Consider the following 23,740-nt stretch of genomic DNA (forward strand, 5'->3'; position numbering starts at 1 on the left):
ATCCGTCAAGAGTCTCCGAAGAATTCTAGAGCAAGCAAATAGGAACAAGAGAGGAAAAGAAAGGAGAGAAAAGAGATATCTTACGCAACAAAGAGAAAAGAAAAGAGCATAAGGAGGAACATGGAAGTAGGGGAATATGAGATTTGCAGCTGAGAGAAGACCAGCTGGCAGAGATAGATGGAAAAACAATCCACAACCTATTAGAGCAAAATATAATATATAAGGCTGAAATGGTAGAACATATACTTCTAGCTCTTCAAATGTTCCTCATGGGACTCAGGAGTTTCCAGTGGAGCTGTGTTCTCTTCCTCCTGTTGTCCCACAGGCTCCTGCAGCTTGGTTCTGGGAGGAAGTCTAAACATATATGCATTTAAACATGTCTTTGGGGGCTTAAGTTTAGTTAGAAAACCTAAATGTGTCTGATATGTGAATCAAATAACAGAAGTAGAAAGTGTAAAATGCTTTTAATTCAAACAATGTAATTCCATAAATAATGTGGCTTTGTAAGTAGCAGTAGATTTATTTTTAAAAAACATAATCATGCAAGTATTACATATACCAGCAATAGTGATCCATTTTTCCTCAAAAACATGACTAAATCAATGCTTTGACATTGCTTTATGAATTTGTGGAGAAATACTGCCCTTTGTATGAAAAGGCAAATTCTGAACCAGTTCTGCCATTAAAACTTAAAAGGTATTTTTTTGTAGAAAAAAGAAAATTAACCTTTGTGTCCTGGGTATTAAAATAAAGTCAGAGCATCAACCAAATTGTAGTCAATTAAAATTTTCCCTAGCCTAGACAGAAACCATTCCTAGTCTAATCTGTCACAAAAAATATATTCCCACTGGCTTGTACTATGTCAATAAATTTCATAATTTAATTACAGTCCTTGTGACTTCTTTTACTGCTTTCTGGCTTTTTTTTGTGATTATGCATACAAGTTTCTGATTCATCTCAGTTGAGTCATTCATGATTTTACAAGATATCTGTCAAATCCCCTTTTAGCTGTGTCTTTTACAGACTGAAAAATCCCAGACTATTAATCCTCCCTTACAGTGAATTTTTAATAAATGTGTGATCATTCCTAGTGCCCATGTTGCACCGTTTCAAATTCCAATCTATCATTTTGAGATAGGAAGATGAGAACCGCACAGTAATATCGAAGCTATAGATCTTTCTATCACAGGTTGTTTGGGGTTTTTTTTGTTTGTTTGGTTGTTGGTTTTTTTTCCTTATTGCTTTCCTGATGATTCAGTTCCATTTGCCTTTTTGCACTTCAGCTGATGTTCATCCACAATGGCACCCTAATCTCTTTACTGATAATATCTAACAAAGGTATTATATTTCTTAGGTTTAGGTATTATATAAATTTGTACTGGGTGGCATTATTTATCATCTATCCACTCTATTACCACAATATCCTTTTGCACCTCTTCACAGTTAGGTTTAATTTTAACTATCCTTAATAATTTTATATTAACAAGATTCTCTGCCTCCATGTTCATTTCCAGATGATTTATGTGTTGAATGGTGAAGTCCCAGAAAAGTATTCTGTGGCTTCACTGACAATCTCCCAGTTCTCCAAACTGATCAGATACTCCTACAACAGGTGGAAGATACTCCTACAACAGGTGGATTTTTTTTATCTATTGTTAACTCAAAATGGGGCTGTCCTTCAGCCCTTCTGAGAATTTAATTTCTTTGACAGCCTTTGATGAGTGACCTTGTCAAGAGCTATTTGGGATGAAAGTAGACAGTGTTACCTTGACCATTCCTATTCATATTCTCTCAGACTCTTCAGGAAGTTGTATACAGATTGAAGCATGACTTCCTCTTTAAAAGCTGTGTTCACGGTATATGACTGTATGGTAAGATTACTGTATGGCAATGTGATAAATACAATCCTACTAATTGTACTTCTCTATGTATTTTCTATCAAAGCACTTGACACAGAAGTCAGACTTACTGGTCTGTAGTTCCTCAGATGTTCCTAGGAGTCTCTTTTTTAAGAAAAGCACCTTTTCTACCTACAGTCCTTCGAGGCCTGAGGCCCAGTGAAGGAAAATGGTACATCCCGCTTCCTTCTGTATATGAGTTTGGCCTTGGAATTGGTTAGTACTTGTAATGTTAATATTTCTTCCAAAATTCCTTCTATTGAAACTTCAATTATGAGAACGTCAGTCTTGATAGGGGATCCTCCCTACGTTCCCTTGTAGTGAACACTACTGAAAATAGTTCATTTAGGTTTTGTGATGCAGCCTTATACTCCTGAGGTGTTCCTTTTAAATCTCTGGCATCTGTTGACTGTGCATACTTGCTAACACGTTTTGTGATTCAATGAATTTAAAATTTTTTTTTTTGCTTTTGTGTAAGACTTTGTTCCTGAAAATCATTGTGTTGAATTGTCATATGCTATTAAACATTTGCAATTTTTAGCCCTGAAAAAAATGCAACTTAAAATAGGATTAAATTATTCTTGCTTTTAAAATAATACAGTACTTATGAACACATCCGAGGGACAATATTATCTTTCAGATCTTATGTTTTTAACTTACATTAGCTCCCTTTAGTAGGTGCAATTTCTACAAGTATTGAATGGTCTTTGCAAGTCATGCCATCATTTCATATTCCTAATGAAATGCCAATCTACTAATGCTTTCTACCAGGTCCTGTTCTTCTGGGTTATTGTTACACTAGCAATTGACATGCCTGCAGCAACTGGCAGAAAAATGTAGAAAAATTACTGAGCAATTGCTTGATGTCCCTATGAAAATTAGGAAACAAAAGTCTATTATTGCAAAGGAATATTTTTCATCCTTATTATTTATGATCTTTGAGACCAAGGGGGCCATTACAGTTTCATAGACATCGAGGGAATTATCAAAGCCCTACCTTCCCACGTTACACTATAATCGCTTTGCTATGGCTGTTGTACCTCAAGGCTCTTTATCTTTCCCAGTTTCTGTTTTGGTCACTATGAGTCAGTAATGGTAAAAGAACCTCTATCTTCATTTTCATCAAGACTTTTGTTCACTTGTATCATCAGGTGCTAAAAGGAACCTGAACTTTTAAGAAATATCGAGGCCTTGAGTTATGTGCATTAGAATCAATCTCTCAGACTTACATACATGACTCAGAGGTTTGGTTAAGGCCATAAAAAATTCTCTCAGTCATTTTTTATTTCCAGTTATCAAACATGAAATATAACAATAAATAAAATTGATCAGCACAGAATAAAAACATAATATACGATTTTCAAGTGGCTAAGAAATCACAGAGCACACATGGTCTGAGCACTATAGAGGAATGGAGAGCCATTCTGAACGCTCCCATGCTCTGCCTTCCCATGAAAATACCTCCTTTTGGACAATATTTTACCTTCCCAGAGATGACCCCCATGATTCAGTCTTCTTTAGGCTAATTAGTTAGTTTACTACACTCCCTACTTCACAACCTCTGCCTTTCAGCTGAGTTAAGAACTGGGTATGAAAGTGCTGAATTTGTGATTGGTATGAAACACACCGCTTCAAAATAAATCTAATTAACCAGATCTTGATATTTAGTCTGAGATTAAAAAAGGGGTTAAAATCCAAACTTTCCTATTTAAGTAAATCTTACCCCAGGCTTTATTCTGAAACAAGTCTTCCCACCTTACATTTCCCAGTCTCTGGGTCTCCGCCCTTTCAGTGTGTATGAGAAGGAGAGCTCTCCACATCTCTATCCAGCCAGGGTCTTTCCTGACTGGGTGAAGTTGAACTGAGATGAAGCGCTAATAACCCTTCTGTTATATCTCTGATTACCAAAAAAGGCACTGATTCTAATGACTGAACATATCACAGGACTAAGCACAGACTGACCTTGTTAGAATTAATGGCTTGTTAGCCACACGGACAAAAATGGAGCTTAATATTGAGAAAAGAGATTATTTCCCTACCCCCTCCTTCAGATATTTTTTTACAACAATGCAATTATCACAAAGCAACTATTACATAATGTCCAACTCAGGTAAGGAAAAATCTTCATAAAATCAGGTTTAATTTTAATAAGTGTTTTCATTTAACAAGTTATTCCTCTGACTTGGCTGCAAATCTGTGACTTGGGCTCAAATCTCTGCTACCCAAAGTGTCCTATGAACCCTTAGCTACACTGTTTGTCTGCATTTTAGTTTTCCATCAAAAAATAGAGATGACATAATTCACTAAATCACAATAATGTGATAAACACTGATTGTGAGGTCTTCACATACCACAGGAATAGATGTAACAGGATTTCGAACATTAATAGATATTACTACACCTGAAAGTGTTTACATTATCCCCTGTGGGCCATTTAATGGAAATGGAGAATGGAATAAAGTAGCAAGATCAATTTCTGATTGTCAGTCCTTTCAGCTAGACACAACTGAAAGAGCTACAGACAGGATATCAGTCATTATCACTTTGAAAAGGACTGCTCTACCTCTTCCTTTAGCCTACCACTCCATTACTTTTACAACCTCAAATGAAGAATGTAGAAAAATTGTGGGTCTATGACTGTATCCACACAAGAAAAAATTTTGCCTTCATGGGGGAAAAAAAATCAGACTTCTGAGAAATCATGACACATCATCTTACTCCAGCTGTGGAGAGGCTAATGCTTCTGTTCCATTAGTCTTCCAGATATTAACTACTGTCTTGAATCTCCCAGAACATAAGCTTCCATGATGGCTCCTTAAATGCTTTCAGCTAAAATGATTTGGGTTTGTTTCAAACTGTTTAAGTAATAGCTCTTTAACTTACTTCAAAAACTATTTTTGAATGGAACAGATTACAGGAAATACTTGAATAAGTGGCTGATAAGCTTTCAAGACAGTAGCTAGAAAAAAATACAAGATTCCTGGCTAAACATCATCAGAGTGCTAGGGAGAAAATGAAAGCCAAAGATTTCCTATAATCAGGAGAAAGATTAGGCACAGATTTATACTTGCCATTATTTTTTTATTAGCAAAAGATACAACCCCCATAGTTCAGTGATTAAGAGTGTTTGCCTGAGAGCTTTGGGTGAAGTCCCTGATCTTAATCAGATGGTGTAGGAATGTTAATCCATTTCCTCTTACTGCCTGGATAGTGCTCTAATCACAAAATTATGGGGGATTCTCATTGGTTTGGATGTTTCTCTCAATTTCTGGGAAACCTCCTGAGGAGTGATGAACTTGTACTGATGCATAAGAATTTTCTAATAATTTTGCAGATCAGAAATTGAGTTCCCTACCACATTGTAATTATGATCTGTTGTGTGAATATGTATCCAAACACAAGAAAATTTTCACTAAGAAAATATGGCAGGAATATTCATGTATAATTTCTTCTCCTATCAATAATCTGTGATGCAAACTAGGGTTATCTATTGTGTGGGCCTTTTGGTGACAAATGAATATTTAGAATTTCCCTGAAGACCTGCACCATTAAATTTCCCCAGATATTTATTTGGAAGAGAGAGCCGTGAATACACACATTTACAATGACAGTAAATTCACAGCACAGACTGAATTAATTCAAATATAATGATGATATACTGATTGATATATTAATTAAAATATAATGATGATATATCAGGTGGACTATCTACTCTGCCTGGTGGCAGAGCTAAGAGAGGATGTAGGTAGACTAAGGAGCATCAGGGAGTCTAAGCAAGAGACAGGCTGGTGGAACTGCACTCTGACCTCCCAGAAACATGAACAGAGACAGCCACCAGAAAAAGCCCCTGATCAAAGGGATTCAGTATCCTTCCCCCACCAGGATGTAGGCAGGGACTTAAGGGGAAGCAGTGAGTGGAAGCAAGTCCACAAGCAGGGCAGCAAGCAAATGCCCTCCTTGCCCACCACGCCTCCCCAGTGCTTCTGCACAATAGATATAAGGCTCTAGAGGTGCAGGACCAGCCAGGGGACAATGAGGATTTCAGTCCATCTACACCAGAGGAGCAGCCAAGACCAGAAAGACATACCCCCTGTATTACTACAACCTCCACAAGGCAGAAAAGATGCATCATAGTTGGAGACACCCTGCTGAGGGGAACAGAGGGTCCAATATGTCGGGCAGACCCTTCTCATAGGGAAGTCTGCTGCCTCCCAGGAGCCCGGATTAGAGATATCACTAGGAAACTTCCTAGCCTGGTACAGCCCTCTGAATACTACCCATTACTGTTCTTCCACGTGGGAGGTAATGAAATTGCAGTACGTGGCCCAGGGAGATTAAAAGAGACTTCAGGGCCTTGGTATGGTTAGTGAGGGAATCTGAGGCACAGGTGATTTTTTCCTCCCTCCTTCCAGTTGTGGGAAGTGACATTTGAAGGAACAGGCGGACCCAGTCTATTAATACATGGCTCCGTGACTGGAGTCAACATCACAATTTTGGGTTTTTTGACAATGAGGTGGCCAACACGGCACCAGGTTTGATGGCGTCAAATGGGAGCTACTTTTCTTAAAGGAGAAAGAGGGTCTTTGCCCAGGAGCTTGCGGGGCTCATTGCCAGGGCTTTAAAATAGATGTGAAGGGGGAGGGGGAACATATCAGGCTTGCCTGCGGCAAGCCGCAGGAGGACACACAATGGTTAGAGGGACGGGGTGCCAGTATGGGCCCTCAACCTGTTGCCCAGGGGTGTGCTGGGGACACTGCACCACAATCAAAGTCTTGTGGAGATGAGCTGGGGGCTCCTGAGGTAGTAGGAGACAACAAGAAAACTTCCGTGGAACACCTTAAGGGAAACAAGGGCTGTTCCACTAGGAAGGTGATGTGGCTGACAGCCCAGCTGAAGTGTCTCTACACGAATGCACGCAGCATGGGCAACAAACAGGAGGAGCTGGAAGCTACCGTGCTGCTAGAAAGCTATGACCTAGTTGCCATTACTGAAACCTGGTGGGACAAATCCCATGACTGGAGTGTGGCTATCAATGGCTACAGGCTGTTCAGAAGGGACAGGCGGGGAAGAGGGGCCGGGATGTTGCCCTCTATATCAGGAAATGGATAGAGTGTGAAGAGCTGTCCCTGAAGAATAGCCATGATCAGGCTGAAAGCTTATGGGTAAGAATTAGAGACTGAGGCAACAAAGGGAACCTTATGGTTAGTGTCTACTACAGGCCACCTGATCAAAGGGAGCCTACTGACGAAGCCTTCTTCCTCCAGCTACAGGAGGCATCGTGCTTGCAAGCTCTTGTCCTGCTGGGGGACTTCAACCACCCCAACATCTGCTGGAAAAGTAGCACAGTGAGCTGTAGGCAATCCAGGAGACTCCTGGAGTGCATTGAGGATAACTTCTTAACCCAGGTAATAGACACCCCTACCCGAGGGGATGCGATACTGGACCTGTTGGTCACCAATGCAAGTGAGCTCATCAGTGACGTCAAGATTGGAGGCAGTCTGGGCTGCAGTGATCATGCATTGGTGGAGTTCACAGTCCTGAGGGATATGGGATGGGTAGGAGTATAGTCAGGACCCTAAATTTTAGGAAAGCAAACTTCCAGTTCTTCAAGGAGTTAGTCAGTAGGACCCCCTGGGAAATGGTCCTCAGGGACAGGGGAGCAGAACAGAGCTGGCAGATCTTTAAGGATGCTTTGCATAAAGTGCAAGAGCTCTCAGTCCCCAGATGCAGGAAATCAGGAAAGGGAGACAAGAGACCAGCATGGCTGAGTCGAGACATGCTGGTCAAACTGAAGAGCAAGAGGCAACTGCACAGGCAGTGGAAGGAGGGACAGGTAACCTGGGAAGAGCATAGGGATGCTGCCTGGTTGTGTAGGGATGGGGTCAGGAAGGCCAAGGCTCAGCGGGAGCTAAACTTGGCAAGGGATGCAAAGAATAACAAGAAGGGCTTCTACAGGTATGTCAACCAGAAAAGGAAAGTTAAAGAAAGCGTACCTCCACTGAACAAGAACGGTGACCTAGCATCAACAGACGAGGAGAGGGCTGAAGTACTCAACAACTTTTTTGCTTCAGTCTCCTCTGGCAGCCGCTCTCCTCACCCCTCCCGAGTCAATGGACAACATGTTTGGGACCAGGGGGTAAAGCCCCTCCCATTGTAAGGGAAGATCAGGTTCATGACCACCTGAGGAACCTGAACATATATAAGTCTATGGGACCTGATGAGATGCATCCCAGAGTCCTGAGGGAATTGGCTGATGTAGCTGCCAAGCCACTCTCCATGATATTTGAAAAGTCATGGCAGTCAGATGAAGTCCCTGGTGACTGGAAGAAGGGAAACATTGTGCCCATTTTTAAAAAGGGTAGAAAGGATGACCCTGGGAACTACTGACCTGTCAGCCTCACCTCTGTGCCTGGGAAGGTAATGGAACAGATCCTTCTAGAAGCTATGCTAGAGCACATGGAGGACAGGGAAGTGATTCGAGACAGCCAACATGGCTTCTCCAAGGGCAAGTCCTGCCTCACCAACCTAGTGGCTTTCTACGAGGGAGTTACCACATCAGTGGACAAGGGAAAAGCAATGGATGTCATCTATCTGGACTTCTTTAAAGCCTTTGACACGGTCCCCCACAACATCCTTCTCTCTAAATTGGAGAGATATGGATTTGATGGGTGGACTGTTCAGTGGATAAGGAATTGGTTGGATGGTCACATCCAGAGGGTAGCGGTCAACGGCTCAAGGTCCAGATGGAGATCAGTGACAAGTGGTGTCCCTCAGGGGTCCATACTGGGACCAGTGCTGTTCAATATTTTAATCAATGACATTGACAGCGAGATTGAGTGCACCCTCAGCAAGTTTGCAGATGACACCAAGCTGAGTGGTGCAGCTGACACGCCAGAAGGACGTGATGTCATTCAGAGGGACCTGGACAAGCTGGAGAAGTGGGCCTGTGTGAACCTCATGAGGTTCAGCAAGGCCAAGTGCAGGGTCCTACACCTGGGTTGGGGCAAGCCTCGGTTTCAATACAGGCTGGGGGACGATGTGATCAAGAGCAGCCCTGCGGAAAAGGATTTGAGGGTACTGATGGACAAAAAGTTGGACATGAGCCAACAACGTGTGCTTGCAGCCCCGAAGGCCAACCATATCCTGGCTGCATCAAAAGAAGAGTGGCCAGCAGGTCCAGGGAGGTGATTCTGCCCCTCTACTCTGCTCTGGTGAGACCTCGCCTGCAGTACTGCGTCCAGCTCTGGAGCCCTCAGCAGAGAAAAGACATGGAGCTGTTGGAGTGGGTCCAGAGGAGGGCCATGAAAATGATCCGAGGGCCGGAGCACCTCTCCTATGAGGACAGGCTGAGAGAGTTGGGGTTGCTCAGCCTGGAGAAGAGAAGGCTCTGGGGAGACCTTATAGCAACCTTCCAGTACTTAAAGGGGGCCTATAGGAAAGATGGGGACAGACTTTTTAGCAAGGCCTGTTGTGATGGGACAATAAGCAATGGTTTTAAACTAAGGGAAGGCAGATTTAGACTGGATTTAAGAAAGAAATTTTTTACAATGAGGGTGGTGAGGCACTGAGAGGTTGCCCACAGAGGTAGTGGAGGCCCCATCCCTGGAAACTTTCAAGGTCAGGTTGGATGGGGCTCTGAGCAACTTAATCTAGTTGAAGATGTCCCTGCTCTTGCAGGGGGGTTGGACTAGATGACCTTTAAACGTCCCTTCCAAGCCAAAGCATTCTATGATTCTATGATTCTATGATACCCACCACTACGTCCCGACTGCAGCAGAAATTTTCAGTGCATTGGGAAGACTTTATTGACTCCGCTGCCATTAATCTTATTCTAAATGGAAGGACCAGCACCTGCTGTAAGTCTCTAAAAATTTACTGTGGGAATGTTTATTTTATGATAACTGTCCACAATATTCCTTCCACTTAGAGATCTCTCAGCCTAGTTTTGAGCTATAAATTTATCCTTTGAGAAGCCCTAAAAATGGTAATGTGAAATTGCATTCTGCAACGCACTGAACACTAAAGTACCAACAATGTTTTCATATGTTACTCAGAGAGCAAATCCTATCACATATCACTGGATAGAAAGAAGTTTTTACTAGAATTTATCCTAATATCAAAGAAAATTTAGTAATTCAGTTTCTGGGAAAAAATACCTTAATGAATACAGCACAAGAAGGGAACAAACTCTTCTTTAGTTTACAACTAGGGGATAAGATGTTCATGCATTTCTAATTATGGAGGTATAAATGTAGAAGAAGGTCACATTTAACCAAAACAAAATGTTTAACTAAAGCTTAAACAAAACTTTCCTCTTCCCACTTTAAAATCCATCTTTATATTATACTCCATTTCACTAGTCCAGCAGTTACTCTCTGAACTCTGTCTAGAAAGCCCTTTCTAGAATAGTACTCCTATCTTGAAATATTTTAAAAATTAGTTATTTACAACTAATAAATGTTGTGTATGTATGTCATACATACACGAGAGCTTTCTACCTCTCTGAAACAGCGAATACAACTAAAAGCACTTCATTTTCAATTGAAAGCGGGTGTGTTATGACTGAAGTAAAGGGAACTGGGGCCAAACCCTAAGGACAGAAAAGCAATGAGGTAAGCTCAGAATAAGCAATGAGGGGAGCAGTGGTATTTTCTCTAGTTCTTCAAACTAGAGGCCAAAATTTCTAGTCTACAGTTTGGGCTGCAGAGATCTCTGTTTACCTGTGTTTGAAAACATCAAGCAGTAATTATGAGCAAGATTGCTGGCTCTCTCTATGTAGAAGAGTCTTTACTGAGTCATAGCCTAGACTTCAGTCCATCAAATTTCTCACATATATGTAATTTAGCATCTAAGCTCTTCTGCTAAACCCAGCACATCTGGCATTGGATGAAACCAAACGTCACCCTTCAGACATTCAGAGGTGAGTGAGGGCATCTGAACGGCTTGTATACAACATTCCACTATGAAGATTTGTGCCTATATAGTTGTATGGAAACATGATATCCTGATTCCATGATTTCACTGACTATGTATATAGATAATTTTCCTGAGCAGCCATACACATCAAGAAAAATCAGGACTCCACTACACTAAACAACATGCCCTCTTGCTTGAGAGGCCTAAGAATATGAGTCATCAAAAAGCCAAAAGAACTATCATTGCTTTTTTTGTTCCATTTTGTTTTTACAGGGGAGGAGATCGTGCTGAACTTGGCACAAGATACCTGTGGCAGATTTCTCTTAGGCATCACTGGCCAATGTTTATTGTTCCTACTTTCCAGTTGCCTGCTGTTCATCCAGGTCAGGCTCACAAAAGCTATTCAGAAACCTGGAAAATATTATTTAATTTAAATGATTAGGAGGAGGATCTAATTTTCACAGGGTTTTTAATTATCTTCCTGATGGCATGCTCATTGTTCTCGAAGAACCTCATTTCTCCTATAGTAAATGAAATAATTGTTTGTACTTCAAATATGACCTTAAGCTCAATTTTTCTTGCAACCTACATTGTTCTTTTACAGGATGAAAACAAAATATCCCCTTTCCAGTTAGGTACCAAAAGTGTCAAAATCGTTGCAGTGTCCAGAGGGGAATTTTTCATTTGGTTCTGATCAATTAGGACACAAAGTAGTGTTGCTCTAATATTTATTGCTATCTAATTAACTGGAAAGAGCTTCCTAAATGGGAAATGTTTTCAGTTGAGGCTCCTCATATAACCATGCAAATACAAGTACCTATTGTTTCCTCGATAAGAAAGTTCAAACTAACACTAACATTTCTCATCCATTAGCAACAGCTATTGAAATACCCGTTGTTTTAGACCCAACAGCAACAAATCATCCTTATTATAAACTTACTGCAGTCTTAACCTCAAGCAAAACTCCTGCTGTTCACAATCAAATTATTTCACTATGTTGACAAGAACACCAAACTGACAAGTCATTCTTATTTGAACATTATGCCATACCCTATGATTATAAAGCAAGCAGTCATTTGTGAATTTGTATCTAGGATCCTGAGACAGTAAGATACATAACATTAGGTATGACCATTCTTAATAATCTGAAACCATTTGCAACTATAAAGGTTATTTTCATTATCAATTTGCATGAAGTTTAATTTTGTCACCATTAATTAAAATATTACCAACACACTTCTGTCTGAAATCTTAATAGCTACAGTTTGATGCAATAGCATTCCTAATCCTGAGATGAATTTAGAGGAACATTTTTTCTCCAGTTCATTTATTTTATGCTTTGTATACTCTCTATATGGATCAGTTAACTCTTTCCTTTGTGTAATAGTTTCATAAATCATCAGGAGGAGAAGCAAAACAAGAAAACATGAGTGCAGAAGATGTGCAAGATGATACATGTCTAGAATCTTAAATTACTGTAGCTAATTAAAAAAAGCAACAACTTCATTTCCAGCAGATAGTGTTTCTATAAAATAGTGGGAAAACTTAGCAATTAATACTCCTTGAAAGAGGTTATCTTAACGGACCTCAAAGTAAACTAAACTCAAAGCAAACTGTTTCACAGTGTAAGAGCTCTTGTTCTACATTGAATGTTGGAACCTAATCTTTTCCAAACCTTTCCCATTTTCCTCCTGAAATGCTCCCCTGGGTTCAGCCCTTTTATATTGGCAAAAGACCACCCAGGATGCTTTATCTGTCCTTTTTTTAGGCTAAATCTTTTACAAATAGTGTCTTTGAACTTTTGTGTGCTGTTTGATAGTGCACTTGAGCCAGCTACAATCCCTATAAAACACTCTGTAAAGGATTATTGTATAAGAGCCCTCCATAAAACTTCCTGCCTACCTATAGATTTTAACTGAGAATTTTAGGTGGAAGGACCTATTACCTCAGACTATTACCCCCTACTGCTCTTCCATGTGGGGGGCGATGAAGCTGCATCACAAAGTCCTAGGGCAATCAAAAGAGACTTCAGGGCCTTGGGACGGCTAGTAAGGGACTCTGGAGCACAGGTCATTTTCTCCTCTCTCCTTCCAGTTGTGGGCAGTGACACTAGAACGAACAGAGGCACCCAATCTATCAACTCATGGCTCCGTGGCTGGTGTCATCGCCACGGATTTGGTTTTTTTGACAACGGGATGGCCTACACAGCAGCAGGTTTGCTGGCATCTGATAGGATTCATCTTTCTCAAAGGGGAAAGAGAATCTTTGCTCAGGAACTTGTGGGGCTCATCGACAGAGCTTTAAACTAGACTCGAAGGGGAGGGGGATAATATCAGGCTTGCCCGAGGGAAGCTGAGGGACGACGTGCCACGGTTAGAGGGAGCGGGTGCCAGTGAGGGCACTCAGCCTGTGTCTCTGAGATGTGCGGGGTACGCTGGGGCACAGCTGAAGTCGAACAGAGTTGAGCTAGGGGATACTGAGGCAGTAGGAGCCAAGAGGGAAATGCCAGTGAAACACCTCAGAGCACACAAGGGGCCTTCTTCTATGAAGGAGACACGGACAACAGCCCAGCTGAAGTGCCTCTACACCAATGCACGCAGCATGGGCAACAAGCAGGAGGAGTTGGAAGCCATTGTACATCAGGAAAACTATGATATGGTTGCCATCACGGAAACATGGTGGGATGACTCGCACAACTGGAGTGCGGCGATGAATGGCTATAAACTCTTCAGGAGGGATAGGCGAGGCAGGAGAGGTGGTGGCGTAGCCCTGTACGTCAAGGAGTATCTGGATAGTTTAGAGCTTGATGATGGTGATGATAGGGTGGTGTGTCTATGGGTAAGAATCAGGGGGAAGGCCAACGAGGCAGATATTGTGGTGGGAGTCTGTTACAGACCACCCAACCAGGATGAGGAGACTGACGAATTATTCTATAAGCATCTGGGAGAAGCCTCACGACCGGTAGCCCTTGTTCTTGTGGGGGACTTCAACCTACCAGATGTCTGCTGGAAATACAATACAGCAGAGAGGAAACAGTCTAGGAAGTTCCTAGAGTGTGTGGCAGATAACTTCCTGACACAGCTGGTGAGTGAGCCAACTAGGGAAGGTGCCCCGCTGGACCTCTTGTTCAAAAAGAAGGACTTGTGAGCCATGTGATGGTTGGAGGCCGTCTTGGGCAGAGTGATCACGAAATAATAGAGTTTTTGATACGTGGAGAAGCGGCGAGGGGGGTCAGCAAAACTGCCACCTTAGACTTCCGGAGGGTAGACTTCGGCCTGTTTAGGAGACTGGTCGACAGAGTCCCCTGGGAGGCAGCCCTAAAGGGCAAAGGAGTCCAGGAAGGCTGGACATTCTTTAAGGAGGAAGTCCTAAAGGCACAAGAGCAGGCTGTCCCCAGGTGCCGAAAGACGAGCCGGTGGGGAAGAAGACTGGCCTGGCTGAATTGAGAGCTCTGGCTCAAACTCAGGAAAAAGTGGAGAGTCTATGACCTCTGGAAGAAGGGGCAGGCAACTCAGGAGGACTACAAAGGTGTAGCGAGGTTGTGCAGGGAGAAAATGAGAAGGGCCAAAGCCGAGCTAGAGCTCAATCTGGCTGCTGCTGTAAAAGACAACAAAAAATACTTCTTCAAATACATTAGCAGCAAAAGGAGAGCTAAGGAGAATCTCCAGCCCCTAGTAGACAGGGGAGGGAACACAGTGACCAAGGATGAGGAAAAGGCTGAGGTACTTAATGCCTTCTTTGCCTCAGTCTTTAATAGCAGGGCCAATTGTTCTCTGGATACCCAGCCCCCGGAGTTGGGAGATAGGGATGGGGACCAGAATGGAGCCCCCATAATCCAGGGGGAAATGGTTAGTGACCTGCTGCACCACTTAGACACTCACAAGTCTATGGGGTCTGATGAGATCCACCCAAGAGTACTGAAGAAACTGGCAGATGTGCTCACCAAGCCCCTTTCCATCATTTACCAGCAGTCCTGGCTAACGGGGGAGGTCCCAGTTGACTGGAGATTAGCAAATGTGACGCCCATCTTCAAGAAGGGCCAGAAGGAGGACCCGGGGAACTACGGGCCTGTCAGCCTGACCTCGGTACCGGGGAAGCTGATGGAGCAGATCATCCTGAGTGCCATCACACAGCATGTAGAAGATAACCAAGGGATCAAGCACAGCCAGCATGGGTTCAGGAAAGGCACGTCCTGCTTGACCAACCTGATCTCCTTCTACAACAAGGTGACCCACCTAGTGGATGAGGGAAAGGCTGTGGATGTTGTCTATCTGGACTTCAGTAAAGCCTTTGACATGGTTTCCCACAGCATTCTCCTGGAGAAACTGGCTGCTCATGGCTTGGATGGGTGTACTCTTCGCTGGGTAAAGAACTGGCTGGATGGCCGGGCCCAAAGAGTGGTGGTGAATGGAGTTTACTCCAGTTGGCGGCCGGTCACAAGCGGTGTTCCCCAGGGCTCTGTGCTGGGGCCAGTTCTGTTTAATATCTTTATCAATGATCTGGACAAAGGGATCGAGTGCACCCTCAGTAAGTTTGCAGATGACACCAAGTTGTGCGGGAGTGTTGATCTGCTTGAGGGTAGGAAGGCTCTGCAGAGGGACCTGGACAGGCTGGATCGCTGGGACGAGGTCACTTGTATGGGGTTCAACAAGGCTAAGTGCAAGGTCCTGCACTTGGGCCACAGCAACCCCATGCAACGCTACAGGCTTGGGGAAGAGTGGCTGGAAAGCTGCCAGGCAGAAAAGGACCTTGGGGTGTTGGTTGACAGCTGCCTGAATATGAGCCAGCAGTGTGCCCAGGTGGCCAGGAAAGCCAATGGCATCCTGGCTTGTATCAGAAATAGTGTGGCCAGCAGGAGTAGGGAAGTGATCGTGCCCCTGTACTCGGCACTGGTGAGGCCACACCTCGAATCCTGTGTTCGGTTTTGGGCCCCCCACTACAAGAGAGACCTTGAGGTGCTGGAGCGTGTCCAGAGAAGGGCAACGAAGCTGGTGAAGGGTCTAGAGCACAAGTCTGATGAGGAGCGGCTGAGGGAACTGGGGTTGTTTAGCCTGGAGAAAAGGAGGCTGAGGGGAGACCTTATTGCTCTCTACAACTCCCTGAAAGGAGGTTGTAGAGAGGTGGGGGTCGGTCTCTTCTCCCAGGTAACAAGTGATAGGACGAGAGGAAATGGCCTCAAGTTGCGCCAGGGGAGGTTTAGACTGGATATTAGGAAATTTTACTTCACTGAAAGGGTTATCAAGCATTGGAAGGGGCTGCCCAGGGAAGTGGTTGAGTCACCATCCCTGGAGGTATTTAAAAGACGTTTGGATGAGGTGCTTAGAGACACGGTATAGTGGTGGTCTTGGTAGTGTTAGGTTTATGGTTGGACTCGATGATCTTAAAGGTCTTTTCCAACCTATACGATTCTGTGATTCTGTGACCACTGGTGCTGACAGCAACAGATTTTCTAAATGGAAAGAAACACTACTATTTTGGGAAAAAAAAAAAAAGAACAAAACCAACAACCCCCTCCTGTCCTATTATATATATATATATCTCCTTGTTTTCTTTTTTAATTAAAATAAGATTATACTGGGGTTTTTTAATCCTGACTTTCATCCTATTATTTTTTACAATGTTGCAGTGCGATCTAGGCACAAGAGCCAGACGAAACCAGATAAAAAGTGTTTCTTCAAAATACCTGTAACCCACGAAGGATGTATTTTTATTAGAGAAAAGCAGAGATTGTGGGAAGTCTTTTATTTTCAGTTTCATAATTACCCATCATTAAAATATCTTACTACAGTTTCAGAGGAGAAACAACATGTTTACTACAGGAGTAATGGCTGTCCAGGGACATTGCCATTTTATTAGCCTTCCCCTGGAGCAGCCCTCGTGTACTTTGATGTCTCTGTCAGTGCTATCAGTCTATGTATACCGCTAGAGATCAAACTTGATTTTGCCCAGACAGTTTGGCTCTGCTTGAAAAAAATCAAAGTAGGATTATTTCAGGTTTGAGTTCTGTCCTGGAGCATTAGGAGGAGTTCCCACAGTTTCCACCCAGTCTTGCATAGTTTTTATGGACTTGCACAATTCAAATATGAGATGTGACTGGGCATTTAAAAATATAAGTTAAAGATGTTACAATATAAGCCACATGAAAGAGGCAGCCTACAAGGTCGGAAACTCCAGAAAACCTGGCAGGATTAAGTCACAGCTGGATAAGTATTTTCAACTCCCATTACAATCCAGGTATGCTTTGTGTCTTCTAGAATTCAGCTCCATACGAATAAACACATTAGAAGACAAAACTAATAATGCAAGTAGGAAAAAAAAAAAAATCTGTGCATTTCTGGAAGGGGAAAACTGACATCATAAACATTAGGGTTAATCTTTAAGCAACTCTTTTTAATGCTAATTATCAGTTAATTAACAACTATCAGCATTCTTCAGGGATGGAAATAGTCTACGTCTGTGAAACTGTTGATTTTGCTCTGTCTTTATTTTTATGTATTATTTATTACCTTATTATCCTATACTGGTCCTTTTTATTGCTTAATTTCCACCATTGGATAAATTATTATGACTTCTTCCAAACTTTTCTTAATGTTGGGAAAGAGATCTTTAGATAACCCAGTGATGTTCAAAACAACGTATCTCAGAGTTCAACCTGAATAAGCACATTCAGAACAGATTCTTTCATGGAAAAGTAGAAATGAGCATCCTTAATGCCTTGATAACTATACATCCTATTATTATGTGAGAATATTAATCACATAGAATTAATCAATAGGACAGACAAGATTCAGTTCACAGAACTATGATGACATGGAAAAAACATTTGAAGGTCAAGGTCTGCATTCAGTTACATGAGAATATGTCTGGTCAGATACACTGACTTCTGTTGAGGTATAAACTAATTTGCTCTAGTGGAACAGAGTAGAAAGTATCCTCTGATGTCTGAAATTGTACAGGTTCTCTTTTTTTCTGGAAATTTCACAATAGCAAAGCCACTAGGCAGTATCTACACAGAGACAAAATGAAGAATTACTTAATTCTCTCCTGTACAGTAATAATGTTAAAGTTAACATCTTTTCAAGAGAAATAAAAAAAATAAGAAAAGGAAGAAAAACTAGAATGAAAATGTATGAACTTTAAATAAGTGCCTTATGCTATCAAGCATAAAATATTTTATACTCCCCAGGTTTCTATTTCCTAAATTTGAAGAGGTTTTCTGTTGTTTTTATTGGTCAGGATAATTTACTGCTCCCAATCAGCATCCAAGCCTGCAAAGAACCATTTTAACAACCCTGTTTATTATTTGTAAACAGTTATGAAATAATTCCTCAAAGTTTCTAATGTATTATAAAGGCAGTTAATGAAATTATGCATAATTTTTTTTCCTGCTAAAACTTTTTATCTCCTCGGATAGAATTTTAGAGTGTTTTTATAACCCAGCTTGAAGTGAAATTGAGTTGTATGAAATGACTGATTGTCAAGGGCATCTGAACAAATGAGGTATTCATTTTATTCAGAATCCATTGAAGGATTTCTTGATGTTTTTATTTAATTTGCTTCATATCAAGGAGCTAATTTCCCCTTTGAGACACATCACATAAGAAATAAAAGATTAATAAAAGCCCAGGAAGTTCCTACATTCTTGCAGAGTTTGACAGAAAGCCTTAATATTATTCCGTTTCTTCCTTATAGATAAATAGAGACCAATTTTGTCACAGGAGTGTTTTTCGTCACAAGCTGTCCAGTCACCTGGGTACAGATACTGTTTAAATATCAGAATACAAGAATGATGATAAATATGTCAAGTAGAATATTTTTGAGTTAATGATACATATGTCCAGAGAATACAGACTATATAAATTGTTTTATTTATATAGCGCCATTTGTAAAAGCTGTTTAAAACCACAAGCTCTTCCTGTGGTTTCTGACAAATGTGCTGACTGAGTAGAATAATGTCAGTTGTGATGCCAACCATTAGAACTCAGAAAGCTGTATGATTTTTAAACTTAAGCAAACATTTGAAAAGTTGAAAGTGATTCAGTTCATTTTATAATCAAAAAGCTTAAAAAGCCATATTTGAAATCATATAACAAAACTCAGTAACATAGTGTCAAGTAAATTTTCAGGTACTTGGTTGTTTGTTTTAATGCCATGCTTAATTTCTCACTTCCTTATTAGAGGCCATCCTCAGCTGCTTCTTTCTCCACAAATTAGTCTAATTTTCTTTAACTCTAATGAGCACCTCTTTTTAGCAGCTATATTATCCCATATTGTGGAGTATAATGTATATATATTTTTAAAATTCTGTCATCACCCTTTAATATTTGTCAACGGACAAGGCAATATAACCTAAAGCAATTTCTATATAGCAAGCAATATATATTCTATAAAGCAATATAACCTAAAGCAAAATCAAAAAGAAAAAGTACAGTACCATTAATGGAATATTTTAATTGTGATCCCAGATAGTTTTTAAAAAGCCCATATTACTGCATTCTGTGGAGGAGGTAAAACAAGGCAGATATCCTAAATAATAAATATGATTTAGCAACCAGAATTTTCCTGAATATGTTTTCAAGGTAGGTTTACGGAGACTGCAAGGTTAGGCAGAAAGTCTGGGTCTCTTAACTGAGAAACTTGCTCAGTCATACAGGAAAACAAGCAATTTACTAAGAAATACTAAGAACTCCACTACAGTAAAGGGGCTTTTCAGAAATCCCAACAGATAAAAATTAAGGCATGGAAGCCTGGTAGAAATTCATGCATGTGAAAAAATGAATCGGGAAATTGTTGAGGAGCAGTTCATCTATGTGCAAATGCCTCCCCAATACTCCAGCACAGTTCAGAAGGTTGGATTATCACAGTTGTATGACAGCCAGCCGTGAAACACAGATTTGCTTGAGGCTGGTATATACTACCCACTTGACATTTAAGAAAATCCGTAGTTTCCTTTCAAAATCCACAGATTTTGTTTCTTAGCTAGTGATGTAGACTGCTGCATTTATCCTTATTTACTCTCTCCATTTCTTATACTGTATTGTGTGCCTATGTACTGTTAGCACGATATGGATAATTAATCTGTTGAATTTCTGCACAAAACTGGAACCCAATAAAAGCAAGAAAAAATGTCATAAAGTAACAATAGAGCAAGATACGAATAACAAATACGACAATAAAATTCTATCTTTTTTTGTCAGAGTTCGAACTGGTTAAAAAGACAGTCAATGTTTGGGGTTTTTTAATTTTCAAAGGTTGATATTGAACAGATCAGGTCTGCTATGTTAATTCAGTAAAACTAAACACCTGAAACTCAATAATTAGCATAGGTACTAAACCAGCAAAAGAAAATAGGAAAAGATACAGTAAAACATGCAGCTTTTTGCTGCAGAGGCTGCATGCTGTGCAGACACAAATTTCAACTTGTTACGATGAATAAACATTAACTTAATTCCATTCTAATCTGTGAACACAATTTTTACTTACTATGTTAAACTAAGTCATCTGTGTTTAAGTCCAGCTTTTGTAATACTTCTACAACACAGGACTAGTCTTAGTCCTAGAAAAAGCTATAAGCAAGACAAAAGCCTCAGAGTCTCTTTCTCTCTCTCTCTTCCTCTCTTTCTGATTTATGTAAGTATGGATTCACATATGCTGAATTGCTGAAATATATTTCTGAAGAACTTAGAAAGCATCATTAAATGTGGAACATCTTGGAAAAAAGGAAAATATAGGCACTTATGGAATCATTAATTATTATTCTCCAAACCCCCATTATTTTGAAAGAAAACAAAACCAAAAAGCAATTATAATGTAATAAATATGAATCTTTTTGCTGCAAAAGAGCAAATAACATAGTTGCTTCTATAGGCAGATATTCCAACAGAATCAGAGTTACATATCATTTATATTGAAATGTCATACTGCTCCATAAGAAATATTGGAAGGTGTTTTATTTTGATTTTTGGGAAAAAATCCTAAGCCACTTTTTGATAATAAGATTTAGGTACTTATTTACAGAAAAAATACTGCAGTTATATGCCTTGATGAAATTCAAAACCACCTGGGTAACTAACTATCATTGTAATCAAAGCTATTGTAGTGTTCTTGGTGGTACGTAATCAGTGCATTGAATTGGAGCCTGGAAGTGTAACAGGTCTTTAGTACAGCAACAGGTAAAGTTTTAAGCAGTACGATGTCTGTTCAGTTGTCTAACCATGTGTGTCCTGTGTCATCTGAGATGCATGAATGTATATCTCCTGACATCCTGCTGCTGGTCTGTATGCCCTATGTGATATTTGCCAGTCCCCTGTGGATGCCTCAGATGCCCGAGGGTATCTCAGTGTGGCAGTGGCCACTTGCATTGAGGCAACTGAACTGAGCCCTAAAGAAAAGACATTACTGAGAAAGGAGATTTGCTTCTTTCTGTCAGTGACAGAGCACCAGAATAGCCAGAAGGAGTAACCGTTCTAAACAAAATACATCAGGAGGTGTCAGATTGCACCTCAGCCTTCGGATGTCTAAATATTCTCACTACTGTTAGATGTTTTAAAAGAAACTGTCTCCTTGAACACCTTTCCTTTGCTGATTGCTGCAGTAAATGCATGCATATATTGAAAAACAATAAAATCATGGTTCTTAAATTAACTAGAGTATTTTTGGCTTAGTATTTTTGCTTCCATGTGGTACCCAGAAATAATGCCTTTCTTACCATCGTTTCTCAGTGTCAGAGGTGTAGGAGGACTCAAAACTCTGGCATTTGTCACTGTGTTTTTTACCAGGCATATATAGCTGCCAACATCAGATGTTTGCACCTTGGAGATGTAGAGATTGCCTGTCTCCTGAGAGATGAAGCGTCTGCTATCTTCTGCCACAAAAGATGGGAATTCATTAAATACCCAGCTATAGATGATCTCTGAAAGAAAACAGAAAAAATAAGAGAAAGCAATTACGGAAATAATACTATGTAATGTTAATGGTTACACTCAATAAATGTTCATTACCTTTATTTAAATAATCTAGAAAAAAACAAAAGCTAAAGGCTTTTAAACTTTTTGTTTGGTTGAGTTTCTGTGTGTTTGTTTTAGAAGTCAAGAGAAGAATTTTTTTTCTCTCCTTGGAATTTTGGAACAACATAAGCATTGAGTCCACAGGACAGATTTAGTTCGAGAAAATTAATTAAGTTATTCAACAGACTCAGAAATCACCCATAAAATATTAGATAATTCCCTTTTCTAATCTTTCAGGTCAAGCCAGAAATAATATATAAAGCATTCTTTTCTGTACTTGTTCAAAATTTTAGTGAACTATAGGAAGATGCATCCTATAGAGCTAGGGATGACTCTGCCATGTGTGTGTATAAACAGTTTTTAATTCTGAACATCTGTTTTTAAAATCAGCAGATTCTAATAACTCTTCAACCTACCTTGCAGGTGTATTACCACACTACACTTCTATCTTCTTCTACATCTGATTCACTAAAGAATCTCAGAACCTTTTCTATATGCAGCTTAAATCCCTATGATCAATGAATAATTCCTTAAACCAAAGCTACCAACTGCTTTGCCTCATAATCTGATGGATCAAAGACTAATCAAAGTGATTTTTAATAAAGGTAATTAAAGCCAGTGCCTTGGTTCTCATTTTTATCCCACAAATCATTCTGTTCACCTGAAAAGTATATACTTTTCCCTTTATACTCATAATAATTGGCTGGGAAAAAAGATTATTTCCTATTATTCTGTATGAGATTATATAATGATTTATTAAAAACCTAGATGCATTAATGTCTCTGCATTAGAAGTATCAGTATAGTTAATGAGATTCTGATTTAGCAGGGAATTCCTTGCAGGGAATTATTCATGTGGAGTTCCACCAATTGAGACTTTAAAACCTTAACCCTATGTATACTTTTTACATGTTGTTCTCCTTTCAATCTTATCTTCCACTGTTTCATTTTGTCTTCACACTTTAAAAAAATATTCTTCACTACTTAAACTGGCACGTTAGCTGTAAGGCAATTTCTTCTCTAATCTCCCCTGTGTGATAGTCTTTAAAGAACTGTCTCCAAAATCAGAAAAGCCAAAGCTAGTTCAGGTATATAAAATCCCTGCTACTGCTCCAAGATGCAAACCACTCTATTGGTATAGCAAGTTCTAAGTTTTTAGATTCAAATTTCTTAGGGGACTACTCTCAGCTTCAGCAGTGATATGAAGACAGTAATTGCACCTATGTCAGTCTGGTCAGTCAGTCATACTTTTATCCCCACTACAGTAAAAATGTTTTCTTGATATGAAGTTAGTTGGAAAAGGAAAGGGTCAAAGGGGTGAGAGGAAAGGCCTCAAAATTTAAATTTTTCTGTGTGCTTTTCTGCTAATGATAGGAGAGGAACTGGTATAGCTGTTCATGGTACAAAAAGTGTGAAACACTAACATCCTAGCTAAATATATGCCATACCCAGGTGGGCAGTCTGACTTTAACAGTACAGAAAGCATTAGAAATTCCAACTGATCTGTCCTTTCTATCCCTGTGTTGTACCGTTCCCTGACATGGTTGTCAGAAAGGAATGGAAAAGCACAATGACTAGTTTTTTAACTGATATAAGCCAACAGTGCAAGTAGTGATGCAGAGATGCAGGATGTTCATGTTCCGGGTTAATTTTGAAGAAGTTCAGTCTAGTTTTGAAGTCAGATGAAAGTTTTCTTGTGAAAAACCAATGGTATCAGTACACAAATGCTATGTTAAAGGACTAAACATTTACCTGACAGTAGGGGAAGACTTCTCCAAAACAAGGAATTAAGCTGCACACATTGGCTTTTTGCTTAAAACCTTTTTTACATTTAATTGTAATTCTGAGTGGTTACACAGGACCCTGAGGAGTTCAGGGCTCAGAGAGTTCTCCGAGTGTTCAAAATTTCCTTCCTCTTCTG

General features: G+C 40.4%; 1 protein-coding gene across 1 annotated transcript in view; it reads right to left on the reverse strand.

The window, feature by feature from the left end:
- The window catches only part of CNTN5 (contactin 5), a 270,290-nt gene that overhangs the window by 159,752 nt on the left and 86,798 nt on the right, over positions 1–23,740 (reverse strand). The window contains exon 6 of the mRNA XM_072858415.1: positions 21,523–21,726. Coding sequence (XP_072714516.1) covers positions 21,523–21,726 — 204 coding nt within the window. The remainder of the gene's footprint in view (positions 1–21,522; positions 21,727–23,740) is intronic.

Source organism: Ciconia boyciana, chromosome 1 (genome assembly GCF_034638445.1).
Source record: "Ciconia boyciana chromosome 1, ASM3463844v1, whole genome shotgun sequence".
Lineage (NCBI taxonomy): Eukaryota > Metazoa > Chordata > Aves > Ciconiiformes > Ciconiidae > Ciconia > Ciconia boyciana.